Source organism: Syngnathus floridae, chromosome 17 (assembly GCF_059516105.1).
Source record: "Syngnathus floridae isolate MCC-2025c chromosome 17, RoL_Sflo_1.0, whole genome shotgun sequence".
Classification (NCBI taxonomy): Eukaryota; Metazoa; Chordata; class Actinopteri; order Syngnathiformes; family Syngnathidae; genus Syngnathus; species Syngnathus floridae.
The window spans coordinates 9155534-9173655 of NC_142429.1; the positions used below are offsets into that span (position 1 = coordinate 9155534).

Consider the following 18122-nt stretch of genomic DNA (forward strand, 5'->3'; position numbering starts at 1 on the left):
TCATTCTAGTAATTAAAAAATAATCACAGGACTTAATAATGAATAAAAAAAATATGGCAACAAAAAATAATCAATCTAAAAGACGTTTTGATTACACTGGTCAACAGCTAATTTTAATCAGAGACACTGATTTATATATGTCTTTACTTATCCCCCTATGACTTTTAGATATGCTTTTTGACAGCATGGTGAAACACCTGCAATCTGTTTACATAAACAAGAGACGGTATCATCATCATTAACTCTTTTTTATTTATTCAGTGTATGATGATAATTACAGTACATGACAATGTAGATAGTACAGTTTTTCTTCCAAACACCAAGTATGTGAGCACACCTTTTAATTTGGAGGAAGGAGAGTAGCAGCAGCAGCAGCAGCACAGAGAGTGGTCACGCCTTGAAACTATTTGAAAGCACAAGAATGTCAGGATCGCTGATCCCTCCCAGTGATTTGTATAACCTTGTCACCTTTTTATTCCTTAATATGATATCTACTGGAGATGTTGAAGGAAAAGTTGTCCAGGTACGAAATCAACCCCACAGGCAGGATGTGGCGCAAAGACATTGGGGATTGGCGTCGAGGGTCCTTATCACCAGATCATTAATGATCTCCACTGTGCCAAACAGTGGGAAGAGCTTCTCATTGAAGCGCTCATTATAAGTATAGATGTGGGCACGCCGGTCCACGTCATAGAAGGACAGCTGGCCACCTTCGTAGTCAAGGTAGATACCCACTTTTCGAGGGATGAGGCCCGCCGGCAGTGCAGTGAAGGGCACGGTGAGTGCCTTAAGCTCAGTGCCTCTCTCCAAACGCAGGGTCAGATAACCCGTGTCGGTGTTGAGGGACTTGAAGCCTTTCCTAAGAGCGGACTCCTTGGCCACGCCCAGGCGCCAGTCTCGCTCACCCACCTCCGCCTCCCAGTAATGGCGGCCCGATTCATAGCCTACCATTCCAACAGCGCACCACCAGCCATCAAAGCGCTGGTGGTAGTTGGGAATATCTTTCCTCTCAAATCCACAACGCATCCTCTTATCATCACCAGAGATGAGAAGATCAGGATTGGCTGTATCTTGGTTCAGAGTCACTTCGACTGACACAAGACATACAATTCTTATATTAACAGCAAGATAGGCTGGGTAAGGTTTACAGTGATATAAACACTGATAGAATTAACACTCTACCTGCAGCGTTTGTGATCCAATCCCACACTGCCAAAAAAAAAAGAGAATTTTATGTATGTGAATTGATGCAGGTTGAACATTTGAGGTGGTGTTATAATAACAAAAGGCCACTGACCTGGCTGAGGAACATAAGACAGAGCACCTGAAACAAAATAAATGCAACAAATTAAAAGCTGGGAAAATAATCATGAAATATATATTTTTACTCAAATATTAAACATAATATTTTGGTTTTACCAATTTCTGTTTTCTGCTTCCAGATCAACCACTTCTGTGGTATGATATCCTGCAGTTACAAAATAAAAGCTCAGTCCTTGCTGGAGATGCTTATCCATTTAAAGATATACAGACCTTTTCTGAATCCTGCAGCATCACAGTCCACATGAGTAGCTCCATGGCACTCAGAAGGTTTGGCACACGGCCCCAACGCCAGGCTGACCTTAAGTCCTCTAGAATGTTTGCCACTGTTTCTCCAGGCTCAATGCTTTGCTACATAACAATCAATAATAATGGTTAATTTCTGTGAGGGGGGGGTTATCTAACTATGGGAGGATCACGCTGCTTGCCTCAGGCTGAGCTCTCAGTTCTTTCATCCATTCAAGGAGGCCTAACTTGGCCTTCTGCATGTCCTGCTGCTCAGAGAGATCACACTTTTTGTCACAATCAGTTTCTGGCCAGCCATCGGTCTGCAAGGCCCTCTTCGGTGGATAAAAAAAGTCATGGTATTGTGAGTAGCCCATATTGCAATGTACGTTTTACCCAGACAAGTACCTTTTTTTCAAACATAGAAGCCCACTCAAGAATAAAGAACCAGCAGAGAGGAGTTGGCCAGATCTCATGCTGGTTCCAGATGAGCTCCAGGACTGATGAATCCTTCATTGAGCACAACAGAGAAACAAGTCAGTGGTGGCTTTGGTGAAGACAAAAACAATCTGAAAAGATCTATTTGCCCAAAATAGTGTTTTCTATACTTTGATTTAATATGTGATTTTATGAATTAATGAGTGGTCATTAATAATAGTTATCATAGTAATCATAGAAAATATAACAAAAAAAAATATAGCTGTGAATGATTGATATAGACGAAGCGACAAAACTACATGATGATTTATTGTTTTTGCACCTTTGAAATATGTTGTCACACATTGCTTGTAATTACTATTACTACATATACAGTACGTTTAATTGCACCTGGCATACTCGACCAAGATCTCTCGCCAGTTGAATAATCAATAGCTGGTCTTCATCCAAGTTGTCCGTCGTCTTCTTTTTCTTAGATTTCACATTTGATCCCTAAGAAAAAGCTTAGATTTAATTGAGATTTATCTAACACACACAAACACCAGTATGTTTTTACAGTTACGAGTGTTTGTGTTTTATCAAGGTGGAAGTTAGTGGGGGAAAATCAAGTTAAGCCGCCTTATCGTGTCAATAAGAAGTATTTTGGTTGACTGTGTTGTAATTGCTGCCTTACATTCAAGTCAAACTGGATAGGATGCATTAAGGATTCTGATTGTAATGATTACTTGTCAGCAGAGAACAAAACCCATCCCCTCTAGGATTTGTGCCATGTTACACCTTGTCACTTCATTTCACTACCTCGTCACTTGAGATGCAAAAACGCCTTCTATTTTTTTGTTTGTTATTTTAAGAGTCAACTGGCATGCAATGCATTGAACTTAAACTGCAGTGAAAGCACCATTTCGCAGTTTTAAATGGAAATCCAAAACTGACACTTGCTTGTTTAGTTTTGAATTGTCACAATAATTGTCATAAAAATATTTTAGTAGTATGCCATTGTGTTGTCATGGTTTAATCGGAGTGTGGGTTTTAGTTTATGAAATCCAATTATAAGTTACCGAACAGGGTTAAATGCATCAAGGTGACCCATGAGCCCAAAACAAATCCAGTTTACATATTAAACACTGGTGCACCTTGTGAACTTGAGTTACCTTTATTTGAAAGGCGATGTTTTTGATAGGTTCCACCATGAAGTGAAAACATTGCAACATCTTGGTTCTCAGTGATGGGAGACGCACACGTAAGATTCGTAATGTGACGATGCTGAAAGAAAATACAAAAAATATATTTGCATATACTTTTTTTGAGAAATCAAATTCGGGAATGCTCGGATTAAAAACACATAATTCTTATTAATGTGGTAGGAATTACGGTGCAGCTTTGTTTTCCGTGCCCGAGCGATGATTGCAACGTCAACGCACCTCACTAGTTCACTGCACCAAATGCGCAGTTTAAAAAAAATGCAATTCCTCCACACAATGCAACATAAGACTTGCACAAATGACATTTACGATGCAAATTAGGTACCAAAACACAAATAACCTACCTGTCTTGTCGCACAGCAAGTGAAGCAGCTTCCTAACCTCGCCCGAAAGATGAGGAGTTGCACGATTTGAAGTCCGTCGACTGCGCTGCAGCGGGTGTCCTTGTTTACACCTACTGACACAGGTCTTCGGAGAACTTCGGCTTTTTCCGTCGATTTCCGACCTGACTGTGGGCGCAATCGGCAGCCATTTTTGTAAGGTCGCCACCGGGACTGTGCCAGTATTGTACTAATTTAAAAGTATATGTAAATATGTATTATAATTTCAAATTTTTTCATCCTCCTAATTATCCTTGTTCTGAATGGGGCAGAAAATGTTTTGGAATGACCAATCCATCTTGTTGTCCCAATAAGACCAGCTCTAATGTTATACCATATTTTTTATTAAAAGGTTTACATTTAATTTGGTACATTTGTATTTAAAAAAAAACACGATGAATACTGAAAGGGGAAAAAAAGAGGGCTAAACAAAGTGTCTGTAAACTAATGTAACAATGACAGGTCTAAAAAGAGAATTATGGATGTTTTTATTAACTTTTCACTGATACTTGCTTTATACCTATTTGTCATGCAGTGTAAAATGTAGCTGAAATCAACGTCAAAAATACAACGTCAAAAAACTCAGTTCTCATTGTTTTTGTTGGAAATTAATTGCATGATGTAAACAGTAGAATCCCTAATTTATCAACATCTAGCACATGCCCTATTTGTTTTATGAGCAGTTATAGGTTGAGCCCACTCAAAAATACTCATAGACTTGGAAATCAGAAAAAAGTGTACAAACCGCAAATCGAAACCTATCTTTCACTGATAACAATATTTTTATGACCCACCTCCAAGAAAAAACAAAAACCTTTTTGGCATTTCAAATCCTTCAGTTCACAGTTTTCATGCAGTCTCTATTTTACCATCTTATTCAAGTTGTACCAGCATCATTAAGTCTTTTTTTTGTGTGTGTGTGTTGCACAAAAATGTGTGCAGCTCTTCTTTGGTTACGCAGCTTCTGACAACCAGATGTCAGTCTTGAGGTATTTCAATCAACACAATAGTTCCAAACCATTTCATGGTTTTAAAATCCACATTTGTCCAGTGGTTGACATTCATCCAGCGTGGGTGTCATACAGGAAGAACATTGTCGCTGCTCTCACAGCTGACCGGAGGAGGTGGCGGCTCACTTTGAACATCAGCTGCAGAGTTGGTGTGCTCACCCAGCGTGGGAGAAGCATCCAAACTTGATGAGAGGATATTGTAGGGCAGCACCACGGACTGACGAACGCTCTCCTCATATGATGGAGGTGGCTGTGAAGAGTGTTGGGAAATAAAATATCACAATTTGTACAAACTCATTGCTTGAAATTGAAAATATTTCCTAGGAACCCATTATCACTTTCCTCCTTATAGCATCCCTGGTTTCAAATTACGCTATTGATTGCGTAACTAGTTGGCCTTATCATTGGAGGGATGCATTTATCGACGACATCGGCCTTGTTGTCAGCAGCAAGTAATTTATAACAAGGCTCTAGTGAATAAATGAATCTGTGAATGGGGAATAGGAAAAATGAATAATTTATTTCCGCTCTGTTGGGTTTGGCTTGTAAAGTGGTTAATTATTGCTTTGGGGAAGAAAACAATCCAGAATGTTGTAATGATTGTACATTGTTGCACAAGAGAGATATTTTGTAAATAAAATAATTAAGGAGATTATAGTGAAGTGAACAGCGCTATTTACTTAAAAGTTCAAGATAAAGTAAAGTGATCTGACATCAGTAGAGTGAGTCTGAATTTTTTTTTTCTGTTATGAGGTGACAGTAAATTAGCACCATTAATTCACTCACTACAATTAACTACTTATTGATTTGCTGTCTCATTAGAACTAAACCTTGGGTTATCGTTTTGGAGGATTTCTTGATTTCTAAGGTGTTGAATGTGATAATAAATGATATTATTACATTTGGTTGCAAATTTATTTACATTAACAGTTCATCTATTTCAAGTTAACCACCTGGAACATGATTGTTTTTATCTCTCTGAAGTCTGAACACATCTGGGATAGTGAGTCTGGCTTATCTTTTAATTGCTCAGGGACCCTGGAGTCACTCTACAACATCACTCTTTATCATCACACACATTGAAGGCTGCAACGTTTACTGTTATCATACCTCGGGCCAAAGGACAAACAGGGGAAATTACGGAACCAATTGAAAGTCTAACCAAGTCTGAAAATAGGGGGGGGGGGGGCGTTCATTTGGATGACCAAAGACAAAAACACGTGGGTGTGCATGCTGGTCAATCATATCGAAAAAATATAAGCAGTCACGCTTGGGATTGTTTAATTACGAAAAAGGAGAAAAGGTCAAAGCGGTAAAAACTGAGTACAAAGCAGTTTTTCCTCTGACATTGTTTGCGTTCAGGGTGCTGCCTTTAATTATGTTTGATGTGCCTTTCTCTCATTACTTTGTTTGTTGAAGCGAGTCAAAAGCTCAGCCAAAGATCAACACTGTAAAACCTTGAAATGTGGTAAGTGACTTAATAGCATGTTTTGTGTATGCAATATGACTTCATGAGCTGTGAATATAATATGTTATGATATTATTATCAACCCTTTTAATAGCATAACTGAGGACCTGTCAGATAAGCTTGATGGAGTTAACATCATTGTTATCTAGCATAAGTGCCTATTCCAACTTTTATGTTTCCTACCTCCGTCTCAATAGGCCCATTGAGGCCAAAGCGGTCTGCAATCATCATGTGGATCTGCCTCTGGCGATCCTTTTTTCGGACACTCTCGTAGGAGGGAAGCCTGGGCAGGGGGGCCTCCAGAGAGGGCAGACTGTAGCTGGAGGGTAGGCCGACATAGAACAGCTGACTTCCCTGCGCATATTATCACACAGGCCATAAAACACAGAGGGGTCATTATTAGGGTCAATCTATAATTGCATACAGAATTTGAAAATAACGATCAATTTTTTGTTTTTGTTTTTTTATATGTTGCTATGGCTGCATGAGCAATGCTGAAATATAATCCAATTCACTAACTTGTTCAATAAGTTGCACAATGTTGAATTAGACTCTGCTTTTTACAAACAGAAAGTAAATTCTCACGTGTTTCCGTGCAGATTTTCATCACGGCTCACTTACATCGGCATTGTTGCCATCTAGAAAATGTGTCGGCTCTAAACATGATGATCCCATCAGTGTCTGTCTGCTGCTGTAGTACTGAGGAGGAGCATCCTGTAAAACAAGAAACTATAAAATCATGAAAAGGCATTTGTCAGTCAATAAGCTTGGCTCAATTAGTCACATGTGTGTTTCCGATTTTCATGCCTTGTTTAATCACTGGTTAGCAATACCATAAATTATCTAATCAATAAGCTCCTCGCACCCCCCCTTTTTACAACACAACCTGTCAACGTCTCACTGTATGAGGTGTCGGCATCTCGGAAGGGAGGGGGAGCCTTCGAGGAAGACAAGGTAATTGTCTTGGGTCTAAATGAGTCGCCTTTGTTTGGGGAACAATATGGCGTCCTACTGTGTCATCAGAGTCCCTAGGCAACAAACCACACAGTTTGGCCTTTTCAGCATCTCTTCATTCCCCTTTTTAAGCGCTTAACGAGCACACTCCACTACACATTATGACCTCGTTTGTCATTTAGGGCGGCGTTACAACAAAGTCAATTTGTTACCCGACTAAATTTAGCAGGAGAATAAAAGGGGTACTAAAATTTGAACACACACAGGTTGTATTAAATTATAAAACTTTTCCCAGGCCACAATGCACAATGACATCACTTATATTTTAAGAGACGCACACAAATGACCTTTGCCACAGCATTTCAGGGCGACACTAAAAACGTGATGTCAGGGGTCATTTTGCCCTCACTGGCTGGTAGTTTGAAGAAGCAAAAAAAAAAAAAAAAAAAGGAAGGAGAAAAAAAAGGAGCGTTGTCCTTTTGTCCCAGCCATTGACTCAGCTTGTGTGAAAAAGCACAACCGTGTAAAATCAGCACTGAAGTCGGGGGAGGATCCCAAGGGCAGCGTGCCTTTTTTCACCAGCGCAAACTAAAAAGGAGACCCATTGTCTCGTTGCGTCCCCAACACCCACCGGAGGGTCTGTCAGCTATTCATGGTGCAAAGTGAAGCAGGGAAAGGTATGTGACGATGAAGTTGAAGACATGCAAATGTCCCGAAGCAACACAATGAACAAGTGCGTCTGTTCTTAAACTTCACTTTTCTTCCAAAACAATGCTGACAGTGAAACTCTTTTATCAAATTTTAAAAAACTCTTGACCAGCCTCTTATCTTATCAACCACATCTGGCCCAAGCTTCAGTTCAACTCAGTTTGTTCTTGGTGAAACGCTTCGTTAAGTTCTTTGGTGGTGTCTCCGTTAAAACTGTAACTGAACTGAGTTTCCTGTCAGTTGTGGTGAGAGAGCTATGAGTCATGCCCCTGCAATAAGAAGATAACAGTGAAACATCACCCCATGGGACTCACGGAGGTGAGGAAGAAGTCAGGAAGAGGAAGCAGAAAGAATGAAAATGTTACCTCTTTGGTGTGTTTACATTTCACTATCTCCCAGCAGCTTTTCAAATTCATTATCTTTAGTTGATAGTCCATATTTGGCTGAGATTATGCCCCTCACATTGTTGAAACAAAAATAAATCTGCATACATGCCACTGCTTGGTGAACTTTTGAACTCCAGATTGAGTTTTGGAATTCTATCGAGGAAAAATGACATCGCTGTGAGTGCCACGTTTATTATTGTCAAAGCAATTGACTGTGGCAAATCCATTAGGAGACGATGATCATATCAGGTTTAATATAGAACTTCTCACACCGCTGTGCAAATTGAATGTGACACTTGCTAATTGCGACACAGTCGGATCACATGGTGTGGTCTTTTCTCATTTTCTCAGTCTCATCTCAAAAGAGAACATGTAGACCATGTCATAAGACTACTCAGCACAAAAGTTATTTATTTAGCTTTTTTTTTGTTGTTGTTGCAAGGACTTACCATATCAGCATGTGGGCCTTGATAGGAGCGCAATCTGCAGCACTGAGGATCTTTGCGGTAAATGATGGACAGGAGCACCAAAATAACAACAAAAAACACCAGGGAGGAAACTGTGAAAGAGAAAAAGAAAAAGGTTTCATCTCAGGCTTTTAGTTTGTTGTTGGAACAATTTGAAAGACCAATGATTAAAATACTGAATATAGTTGACTCAATTGAAATTGAACTGATTGAAAGTCTGTTTATAGACAACACTTGTTGAACGTGGTATTTTCTGTGATGTATCTGCCAGCCAAGAAATCATTTTGTGTTGCCTCAGAAAGTAAATCTGAAGCGCCCACTTCCTGTTTCTGGTTAAATGTTGATAGAAAATGTCATTTTTTTCCTCACTTAAACTGGCTGGGCAAACATATAAACTGGTTTTAGAAGCATTTAATTTCATTGAGCATTTACTTTCGCACATGACATCCCATTTTCCATGATTTCCGATTTAAAAATTAATACATTTTAAAATTAATGCTAATTCATCTGAGAAAAAATATGTCCTCCTGCCACACAGTGAAATATAATATGAAAAAAATCAAAACTTTCTCATAATACAATGAAAGGACGAATGTTTGAAAATAAAAGAGATATTTTACAAATATACTCACAACAAGCAGCGACCACGGTGAGTTGATCCGATGTCATCTGAGAAGAGGGAATGGTTGGACTTGCAGTTGCAGACATTTCTGATGTATAAACAGTTAATGTTGCTTTCAGAGATGTCCCCGAACTCATCAGATTTAACACTAAAGCTGTCATCTTCTTAAATATGAGCGTCTATACTGGAGGCAAGCTTGGTAGCTCTTCCACATGGTGTAATCCAACAAGCTGACAGTCCACATGCGCTCTGTAAGCCGGATCTTCAAGTGTCCGGCGCTCTGTAAACACACCACCGCGTTTACGAGCCGCTGAAAGCGCACTGACGTCACCAGAGCAGCGGTCAGACTACAGACAGCTTACTGGTTGGGTGACTCCCCCTCAAAAAAAAAAAAAAAAAAAAAAGAAGAAAAAAGTACATTTGCATATGTTTTACATGCTCAACACAAGACAACAGTCATTAGTTTTGACGTTGCACATGTAATAGTAAGATTAATGTCATTCCTGTTTCCTCCACGGAGGCACCCCAGCATGGAGGTCTGAATGCGTGGAGTGGTTTGCTGTTACCCTGGAAACGGGGGTCCCGTATTGAGATGATTTGTATTCAAACAAGTAACCAAAGTAGAGAATTAGTCATCATGGTTCTACTTTCACACTTAAAAGACAATTTCATGAAATCCAAGATGCTACACCAGTAATTGTGCCTTGGTATACAAAAATAGTGTTTCTTTATTTCTTTATTTCTTTATATCTTTATTTCTATATCCCTGGTGTAGTTTGATTGGTTCAATCAGTACTTTGAATTTTAATGTTTAAAAGCGTTCAAGTAACAGTCGTTAACTTTATAAGACATGCGCGCAACACAGGCGCGTACGAGTGCGCGCATCTCCGAATCTTCCATCCGCGCGCGACTTCAAAGTTATTGAGCTGAAGAAAAAATGGCGGCCAGCGCGAGGGTGCAGAAGCTCCTCCGACGATATAAACTAGCTATCGCCGCTGCCTTAACCATCCTCCTCATCCAAAGTCTTGTCGTGTGGAGCCTGAAAAGTCTGGAAGAGGGCGAGGCGGAGGTGAGCGACGGCCCGCTTGTCACTAAGCAGGATGACACGAATTCCTTTTGGGCTTATTTCTAGCGGTGATATAGCTGCTAACCGCTAGCTTAGCTCAACGTCACTCTAAGGCAGACAGCTAGCTGAGGCTGTTTAGCTGAGAAGAAGCTTTGTTGGTACTTAATAGAACCAGACCTGGGTACTTTAGGATTAACATACTACAGATAACTCTTACAACAAAAAACAAATTATATTTTGGCTGGCCGAGGCGGGGATGAATAGCATCATTTCGAGTACTCGAGCAGTCCCTCTTGAAGTCTTGATGTACTTTCTAACTGTTATCACAATTAAGATAACGTTGCCCATAATAATTATAGATCAGTTTTATATAGTGCTTTTCTTAGTACTCAAAGCCGCTTTATATAGAAAAATGTCCACATTCCTAAACATGTAAAGTACTTTGATTTGAAGATTCCAAAATCACGTATCCAATTTCATAGAAATAGTCCAAAACTTATTTAATACAGAGACAAAAAGTTTCTTGACTTAGTTGTGGGGGGATGTTTTGCCCCTTGATGAATATTAAAATATATGTCCTGCAGATTGAGAAGACATTCAACCAACATTTGAACTCAATTGTATGAGATCTGCAAAGAACACCTGGAACTCAATTACTTTTTGAGGCAGTGCCGCCGTGGCAGGTTAACTTTTGGATCTATGCCGGCAAGTCCGGACACAATCGCTATGTATCTCTCATTCTGACACTGGAATGTGACGTGAAATGTGAGATAAAAACTATATTTCTGTGACTTGTAAAAAGTTTGGCATGTTATTCATTCTAGCCCTTGTTGAGTGTGTGTTTGCCAGACCAAAAAAGGTGCAGTTGAACTTCCAAAACATTTTAGGTTTCAGGATGTGGATTTTATTTCTCAGCTCAAAAACATCCCCCATCTTCATATATTACATGCAGCAGAATTATGCTCAACAAAGCATTTTCGAACTCTCAAATTTCACTTGGCCCCTCTTTAAAGTCCTCATGTGGGTGTGTTTGACTTGAGTGTTCCCAGCTTTTTGGATTTCGCATTAACTTGCTTTCTTTCATAATCTAATTACGCTGCGACACGCCTGTCAATTTTCATCGCACCCTAATAACACCAAGTCATCACAATGTGTTATATTAAAAGCTTTCACATAAGAAGGGAAGGACTGAAAAGACTGAAAAGTCGTTATCAGCGGTGGCTGGAACTTAACGCTCGCTTCTGCTGCTTCACAGAATGGCGATGCTGATACGGTTTTTCTCCTTGTTAATTGGAAGCAAAGAGGCTGGCTAACTTGGCTTTGAATCAATACGTTTTTGACAGGATGGTGTTAATTAAAAGCTGTGCAAACGCCTGATAAGGAAAATTGGAACGTTAGCTACAAATTTAGGATGTTCGTCTTTTGCATGAGAGCGTTTGCTCAGGAGAGTGTGTCGTACATTTTAGGCAAATAGTCTTTCAGGCTTTTAGAACAATTTCCAAATAATGAAAAATTCCAGGGTCAAACTGTCAAAGTCATAAAATGAATGAGTGGAATCTGAATAAGCAGAACCATTCTAGTAACAGTTTAGGGAAGTAAGAATTCCTTTTGGTTACGTTAAGTGGCAGCTGTCTTATGCACACACATAAATCGTGAAGCGCAGTAATTCAACCTCAAGGCTAAATGTATTCAAATTGTGGACGTCTTTGAATGTGGAGCTCCCCGATTTTTTTTTTTAAGCCGTTAAAATTTTTGAGGTTTGCATGCCGTTTTCATGCGTGTGTGGAATGTGCGCAAACACGTCACCAGCGTATGGTTTTCCCCCTCAAATCTCTGCCACAGTTTTCTGGAGTGATCCATTGGGTTTGTTATGTCTTTCAATGCTTGTGCAGATTAGCTGATTAAAAAGAAATAATCAGCCAAGTTAAAAATAACTTTGGTGATGCCTAATGTGGACTTTTTACAGGAACTGGCGTCATCAAAATCTGTTATCAGTTCTTTTCTGTTGTGTTTGCAAGATTAGATTTCGAATGTCATGGTTTTTCCTCTTTTCACTCACTCTTAGCTTTTCTCCTTAGAAAAAAGCAAGACGATCTAAACTGCCCGACAACAACAGCCAGGATCAGAGGAGGGATGCCACGGTTTTAGAAAGACACATTGCGTTGTCTGGAAGTAACAAGGGCAGGCTGGAAAGAACCGGAGGCACGACAACCAGCGCTCTTAGAAAAGGGGTTGGTCAAAAACAAGGAAAGCCCGGAGTCAGGCTGAAGCCTCCCCCCGAGCAGGGGCAAACCGGCACCGAATTGGACGGTGTAGCACCCCACGACCCATCCAGTAACCTCAGTGAGATGCGAGGCGCCGCTGATGTGGTGGCCAAGTTAACCGGCGCCTTGCCAGGGGAGCCAGGCAGCGTGGACGGGGCACGCCAATCCCCCAGCAGTGATTTTGAGCCCAAATGTGACATCATAAGTAAGGATGCGTGGTCTGCTCTGCATCGTGCTAGCTCACAGCAGTGTCGCCAGGAGATCGCCAACCTTGTTTGCATGCATCAGGCCGGGCAGCTCATGCCGGATGACCTTCCGCAATTCTGCCCTCAGCCAGGTCACAAACCACCATCTGTTTATTTCACATTGTCTCTCAAAGTCACAAGCCCCAAAATATATATATATATTTTTTATCCTCCTTCATTAGGCATATTGAGTGCTGCTCAGTCAGTTGGCGAACTAGACAACAGCCTGGCCAAGGTGGAGAACCCTGTCCGTGTGGTTTTCGTCTTGATGGTCCACGGCCGCTCTGTACGGCAGCTCAAGCGTCTCATTAAAGCCATCTACCACTCTGATCACTACTACTACATCCATGTAGACAAGGTAAGACGACGAGGACTTAGTGTTGGCTGCACTGAGCTGAAAAAAAAATGTCTACCTTTCCTCTGGCGTAGGTTACATTTATCCTACGGGTCTGACAGCATGGTTGAGGGGATTAGAATAAAGCAATGTTATTCTTAGCAGCTGGATTTAGTGAACGCCACCCTCACGTGCTGCTGAAGTTCAAAAGGTCAAGCGACAGCATTAAACGTCGCACTCCACCTTTCGAAAGACTGCAGTATTTTGTTTTAATTTGATAGAGGGGAAAAGAAAATCTACTTTTGTCTGGTGCATTCAGACTGTCGAGCTTGACTAATCAAGTGGTGTCCTCAAATGATTCATTTCTTTGAACCGCTTATCTCACCGGAAAGTTTAATTAGGTGTGTTGGTCTGGAAACAAGCCGCTGCTAATTCAGCAAATGTAGCTATTTATTTTTAGTTGTAAGTCATACAGTTGGAAGACAGTGGTTACACATGGATGATTGTTCCCCTCTTATGCGTCACCCTTGTTGAGCAGTTTCTCCTAAAATTTGACAAGGGTGTGCACTGTAATATAATTATAGATACATGACTTATTTATAGCATGATTTGTGCTCGATGTTGTAACATTTTGTTTTGTGTGCTCGTCACCAAAACGTGCCCTCATTTACACTTTTGAACCCGTGTTCAGCGGTCGGGCTACATGCACCGGGAAGTCCTCCAAATAGCCCAGCAGTACCCAAATATACGTGCCACGCCCTGGAGAATGGTGACCATCTGGGGTGGTGCCAGTCTGCTGAAGGCGTACCTACGCAGCATGCAGGACCTCCTGGCCCTGCTGGATTGGAAGTGGGATTTTTTCATCAATCTCAGTGGCACAGACTTCCCCACCAGGTTGGTCAAGTTTATCAAAACAATGTAGACCAAATACACAGTAATTTATATATGACAACCACTGCATGATGCATTGCATTGTTTTTTCATGTATGAATGAACATTTCGATCGTGATGCAACTTCTCATTTTGGAGTCCAAAATTAGCCGAGGTACAAGTTTAACAGATTTTTGGGGAAATTTAGTCACACTCGTGTTGCGCTTTCCATGTAAAAGTTGTTCCTTTCATGATGTGTGGTCACTTCCACATTCCAAATAATTTTTCTGAGATTTTTTTTTAAGAATTCTACATTTAATACTTGCTCTTTCTGTTACCCTGCAGGACTAATGATGAGCTGGTGGCCTTTTTATCACAACACAGAGACAAGAACTTCCTCAAGTCCCATGGCAGAGAGAACACCCGGTGAGACTTCTTGTCATGTAATACATAAAAAAATGTAGTTAATAAAAGGTTGCGGCAATTGTGCAACCATGCTGGCACACTAACTTGGCTTGGAATTGGAGAGTGCCGAGAAACTAGCATAACATGCTGCTAATAGCGTATGATTGGTAGCACGCTGATTAGTTAAAACTCACAAATCCTGGTGAAATTTCCAAATGCTTCATCCACATGTTTTGTGTTGAAGGTTTATTAAAAAGCAGGGCCTCGATCGTCTCTTTCACGAGTGTGACAACCACATGTGGCGCTTGGGAGAGCGCAAAATTCCCGATGGCCTGGAAGTGTCGGGTGGATCCGATTGGTTTGCGCTCACCCGCCGCTTTGTGGAGTATGTCATCAATTCCCAAGACGACCTGGTTTCGGGACTGAAGCAGTTCTATTCCTATACTCTGCTCCCTGCTGAGGTGAGTCGGCCTGAGGTGGACCCTCACAGGAGATAAGGTGACATGGCGCTGTGCATTGTGCTCAGGATAAAAGGAAGCTTCACCCGTGTCATCTAACTGCCTGCTTTTGTTCCCAGAAGTGTCAGGATACGTTTATACTCATAATCAGATTGTAACTTTCTTCTCTTCTCAGTCTTTCTTCCACACTGTGCTCGGAAACAGTCACATGTGCGACAGCCTGGTGGACAACAACCTCCGTGTGACCAACTGGAATCGTAAACTGGGCTGTAAATGCCAGTACAAGCACATTGTGGATTGGTGCGGTTGCTCTCCCAATGACTTCAAACCCCAAGACCTCATCCGCATCCAGGTGCGTGACTCGAAACAAGACATTAAATTAGTACCACTAATTGTGTACCTTTTTTTTTTTTTTCTTACCACAGCAATTATCCCGGCCCACATTCTTCGCACGCAAATTTGAGTCGTCAATAAACCAGGAAGCCATTGAAATCCTGGACACGCACCTGTACGGCCAGTACGCACCAGGAACTGCTGCCGTTAAGGCGTACTGGGAGAACCAGTTTGAGCAGATGGATGGCATAGGCTCGCTGAGTGATGTGATGCTCACCGCTCATGCTTCCTTGTTTCGCCTGGGCTTGAAAAGCCTCGCGACGCCTCAGGGCAAAAAAGACACCTGCAGGTTTGAACCTATCGGCTACCCTTTGTCAGTGCACTTGTACTTCTACGATGACCGCTTTCAAGGGTACTTGATACGTCAGGAAGTTCAGGCTGTGGGATCAAAGGTCAAGGAGTCAATAGAGATGTGGGCTGTGCCCCAGACGGCATTGGTCCTTGAGAAGAATCTTAAAGAGTTTGAAAGGCTCAAACACTTTGAGGTGAGCATACTCTGAGGGGATAATTGGTTTAAAAAAAAAATACAGAAACAATCAGGTCATTTAAACCCTCCATCCTTTTCCCTAACAGATCAGTACAGAATGGGATCCAAAGGAAAGAGTATTTCGTAATTTCGGCGGGATCATCGGCCCTTTGGATGAACCACTTGCGGTTCAGAAATGGGCTCCCGGGCCCAACCTCACCGCCACCATCGTGTGGATTGACCCGGCTCAGGTGGTGGCAATTTCGTATGACATCACAGTGGATGCAGATACAGAATACACACATTACAAGCCACCCCTGCAGCACCCCCTACGGCCTGGCATTTGGACGGTGCGTGTATTGAAACAGTGGCAGCGTGTGGCCCAACTTCATTTCCTGATCGTACCTTTGAGCTTCAAAGATAAGAAGCCACTGCGCAAAGGTGAGAATTAAATCTTATTAATTATCACGTTCACATCAAATGCCGTGGAAAGCCAAAAGTAACTCTTGCATACATGCACAATATTTTGAGAGCTAAGCTTTGCATGTCAAAAAGCTGCCAAACATGTTTTGGTGTTGTTAAGACTGAAGTTCAGAAAAGAACCACAAGATGGCAGAATGCTCTTTACAATAGCAGCTTGTTTTCCTGCAGGGCCAACAAGTGCATATACTCCTCCCTTGGATTTGACTGCAATTGATCATCTTAGTATATTTTAATCACGAGCAAAAAAAAAAAAAAAACAAGTGTCTGTCATTTCCTACAGATAAGGACAGTTGGCTGCATGCAGGCCCACCTGGAAATTTGTACGTGGATCAGAGCTTCCAGCACTTGAGTTCCATACTGAAGTTGCCACCTCAAGAGCCTGCCACGCTGGAAGCGCAACGAAACGCCCAGTTTGTGGGCCCGCCCCTTGACGTCTGGGTTGACTGGAGTGTGTCAAATTTTTGGGTTACAGGAAACCTGTGCACAGCGCAGACTTCATCTTGCAAAGCTTTGGTGCCGTGCTCCAAAACTACTTGGAGCTCCCTGTCCCCGGACCCAAAGTCTGAACTGGGCCCGGTGAAAAGTGACGGGAGAATCAGGTAGCCCCAGTGGTGGGGCGGACATAAAGGAAGTCTGTGCCGGAGGCTGCAAGCAGCCATGACAGCTCCAGGAGAACTTTGTGTGTGGGAGGTTTGGCTCAAAGCTAAAGGCCACAAAAACAATGACATCTTGCACTGAAAAGTCACAACGTTCTCGGTAGAAATGACTTGGTGAATGCTGGAAATTTGCACATTGACATCTGCGAGCCAAGAAGCTTTTTTCTTGGTTTGCAGGATAATATGAATGCCTGATACATTTTATTTGTATTATTCTTTTTTTTGCTGACAGCAGATGGGTGAGTGAAGCACCAATCTTCACAAAATAGTGACTTTCTCTCTACTTGGGAATCAAGATACAGTTTGAACTCAGCTAAGTCTCTCACCGTGTTTTGTTCACATCTGAAGATAGAACAAAGCTCTCGTTATGCTTATTTTGAAGCATTTTATATCGGACATGGAACAAGTGCACTATACTGTTAGGTGACGTTACGCAAAATTCAGTTGAGGAGGAGCTGAAAAAAGGTCAGTTTATTTGCTATTGTGGGTCACATATATTAACAGTCATTCCTCTTTTTTTTTTTTTTTTTTTGGCAAAGCATTAGTTTTACACATGTTGAAAATGTTCACAAGGCTAAAAGCTTCATGCTCCCAGAAAGTGTCTGGAAACTGCGGATAGCTTCATTCAATGTCCACGTGCTCTTAAAATTTGTGTTAATGTCTTTTATTGCCACTGCTTGCAGAGAGGAAATTCAAATTACAGTTACATTTCATGCTGCGTGTATGTTTGTGTAGATGCCGTTTTTTTATTCCTTCCTCATAGGTCTGGTCTGCGCTCCACTCAAGGGAGAAACACTTCGTGACCACAAATGGTAAACACTGTATAATTTTCTTTTGGGTTTATTTTAAGAATATTACGATAAACTCAAAGCTGCCTTTACTTAGCTGAGATGACTTGTTTACTGCAGGATTAAAGGTTCCCAAGATGTGCAATTTTAACACGTTTAATAGGGTCTTTTATGTTCTTAGAAATTGTGTTTTTCAAGTGACCTTGTTTACCTTGCACAGAACAGTTGCTTCAATGAAGCCCCATGTCTGCAAAAAAAAAAGAACTGCAGATGTTATTTTTATACTGTGTACTGTTTGAATGTGGTATACCTACATTTTATTTCCTGATCAGTGATGGAGAGGTTGAGCTTTCTGTCCTTGCTGCTGTGGTAAACTAACGAGAGGGATTATGTCAACAAGAAACATGGACATCAATAAAAATAAAAAAAAGGACACGGATATCAAGGTTTGGGTGTGTTTGTTATGTAAACGTATGCCGGATGTTTTGCCCTTAAGGTTGCTGCAGACTTTCTT

At 41.3% G+C, this 18122-nt stretch overlaps 3 protein-coding genes across 3 annotated transcripts; 1 reads left to right on the forward strand and 2 right to left on the reverse strand.

Moving 5' to 3' along the window:
- Positions 1 to 229: 229 nt before the first annotated feature.
- On the reverse strand, positions 230 to 3650 carry LOC148384267 (uncharacterized). The gene is made up of 10 exons (XM_088358704.1): positions 3530 to 3650; positions 3135 to 3246; positions 2374 to 2475; positions 1954 to 2055; positions 1749 to 1880; positions 1534 to 1671; positions 1420 to 1468; positions 1298 to 1324; positions 1183 to 1209; positions 230 to 1091 (listed from the first exon to the last, which is right to left on the reverse strand). The coding sequence occupies exons 2-10, from the start codon at positions 3192 to 3194 to the stop codon at positions 532 to 534; spliced, it is 1197 nt and encodes a 398-aa protein (XP_088214830.1). The 5' UTR covers positions 3195 to 3246; positions 3530 to 3650; the 3' UTR covers positions 230 to 531.
- Positions 3651 to 3891: 241 nt separating this feature from the next.
- Positions 3892 to 9580, reverse strand: LOC148384268 (uncharacterized). Its single transcript, XM_088357935.1, has 5 exons — positions 9191 to 9580; positions 8541 to 8650; positions 6665 to 6757; positions 6227 to 6397; positions 3892 to 4825 (listed from the first exon to the last, which is right to left on the reverse strand). The coding sequence occupies exons 1-5, from the start codon at positions 9339 to 9341 to the stop codon at positions 4643 to 4645; spliced, it is 708 nt and encodes a 235-aa protein (XP_088214061.1). The 5' UTR covers positions 9342 to 9580; the 3' UTR covers positions 3892 to 4642.
- Positions 9581 to 10035: 455 nt separating this feature from the next.
- Positions 10036 to 18047, forward strand: xylt2 (xylosyltransferase II). The gene is made up of 10 exons (XM_088357250.1): positions 10036 to 10249; positions 12325 to 12847; positions 12938 to 13113; positions 13781 to 13983; positions 14305 to 14385; positions 14609 to 14825; positions 14998 to 15174; positions 15248 to 15700; positions 15789 to 16122; positions 16445 to 18047. Exons 1-10 carry the CDS (start codon positions 10118 to 10120, stop codon positions 16765 to 16767), a joined length of 2619 nt encoding a protein of 872 aa, XP_088213376.1. The 5' UTR covers positions 10036 to 10117; the 3' UTR covers positions 16768 to 18047.
- The last annotated feature ends 75 nt before the right edge of the window (positions 18048 to 18122 follow it).

What these genes read in the sequence shown, in the direction of transcription:
- LOC148384267 (XM_088358704.1), bottom strand. Translation starts at nt 3,194, where the DNA reads ATGTTGCAATGTTTTCACTTCATGGTGGAACCTATCAAAAACATCGCC. An exon ending in TGCTGCAGGATTCAGAAAAG is followed by an intron (nt 1,469 to 1,533) that starts GTCTGTATATCT and finishes TTGTAACTGCAG; the next exon opens with GATATCATACCACAGAAGTG. An exon ending in GAAGCAGAAAACAGAAATTG is followed by an intron (nt 1,325 to 1,419) that starts GTAAAACCAAAA and finishes ATTTTGTTTCAG; the next exon opens with GTGCTCTGTCTTATGTTCCT.
- LOC148384268 (XM_088357935.1), bottom strand. Translation starts at nt 9,341, where the DNA reads ATGACAGCTTTAGTGTTAAATCTGATGAGTTCGGGGACATCTCTGAAA. An exon ending in AAGGCCCACATGCTGATATG is followed by an intron (nt 6,758 to 8,540) that starts GTAAGTCCTTGC and finishes CTTGTTTTACAG; the next exon opens with GATGCTCCTCCTCAGTACTA. An exon ending in ATGGGCCTATTGAGACGGAG is followed by an intron (nt 4,826 to 6,226) that starts GTAGGAAACATA and finishes CACTCTTCACAG; the next exon opens with CCACCTCCATCATATGAGGA.
- xylt2 (XM_088357250.1), top strand. Translation starts at nt 10,118, where the DNA reads ATGGCGGCCAGCGCGAGGGTGCAGAAGCTCCTCCGACGATATAAACTA. An exon ending in ACTACATCCATGTAGACAAG is followed by an intron (nt 13,114 to 13,780) that starts GTAAGACGACGA and finishes ACCCGTGTTCAG; the next exon opens with CGGTCGGGCTACATGCACCG. An exon ending in AAAGGCTCAAACACTTTGAG is followed by an intron (nt 15,701 to 15,788) that starts GTGAGCATACTC and finishes TTTCCCTAACAG; the next exon opens with ATCAGTACAGAATGGGATCC.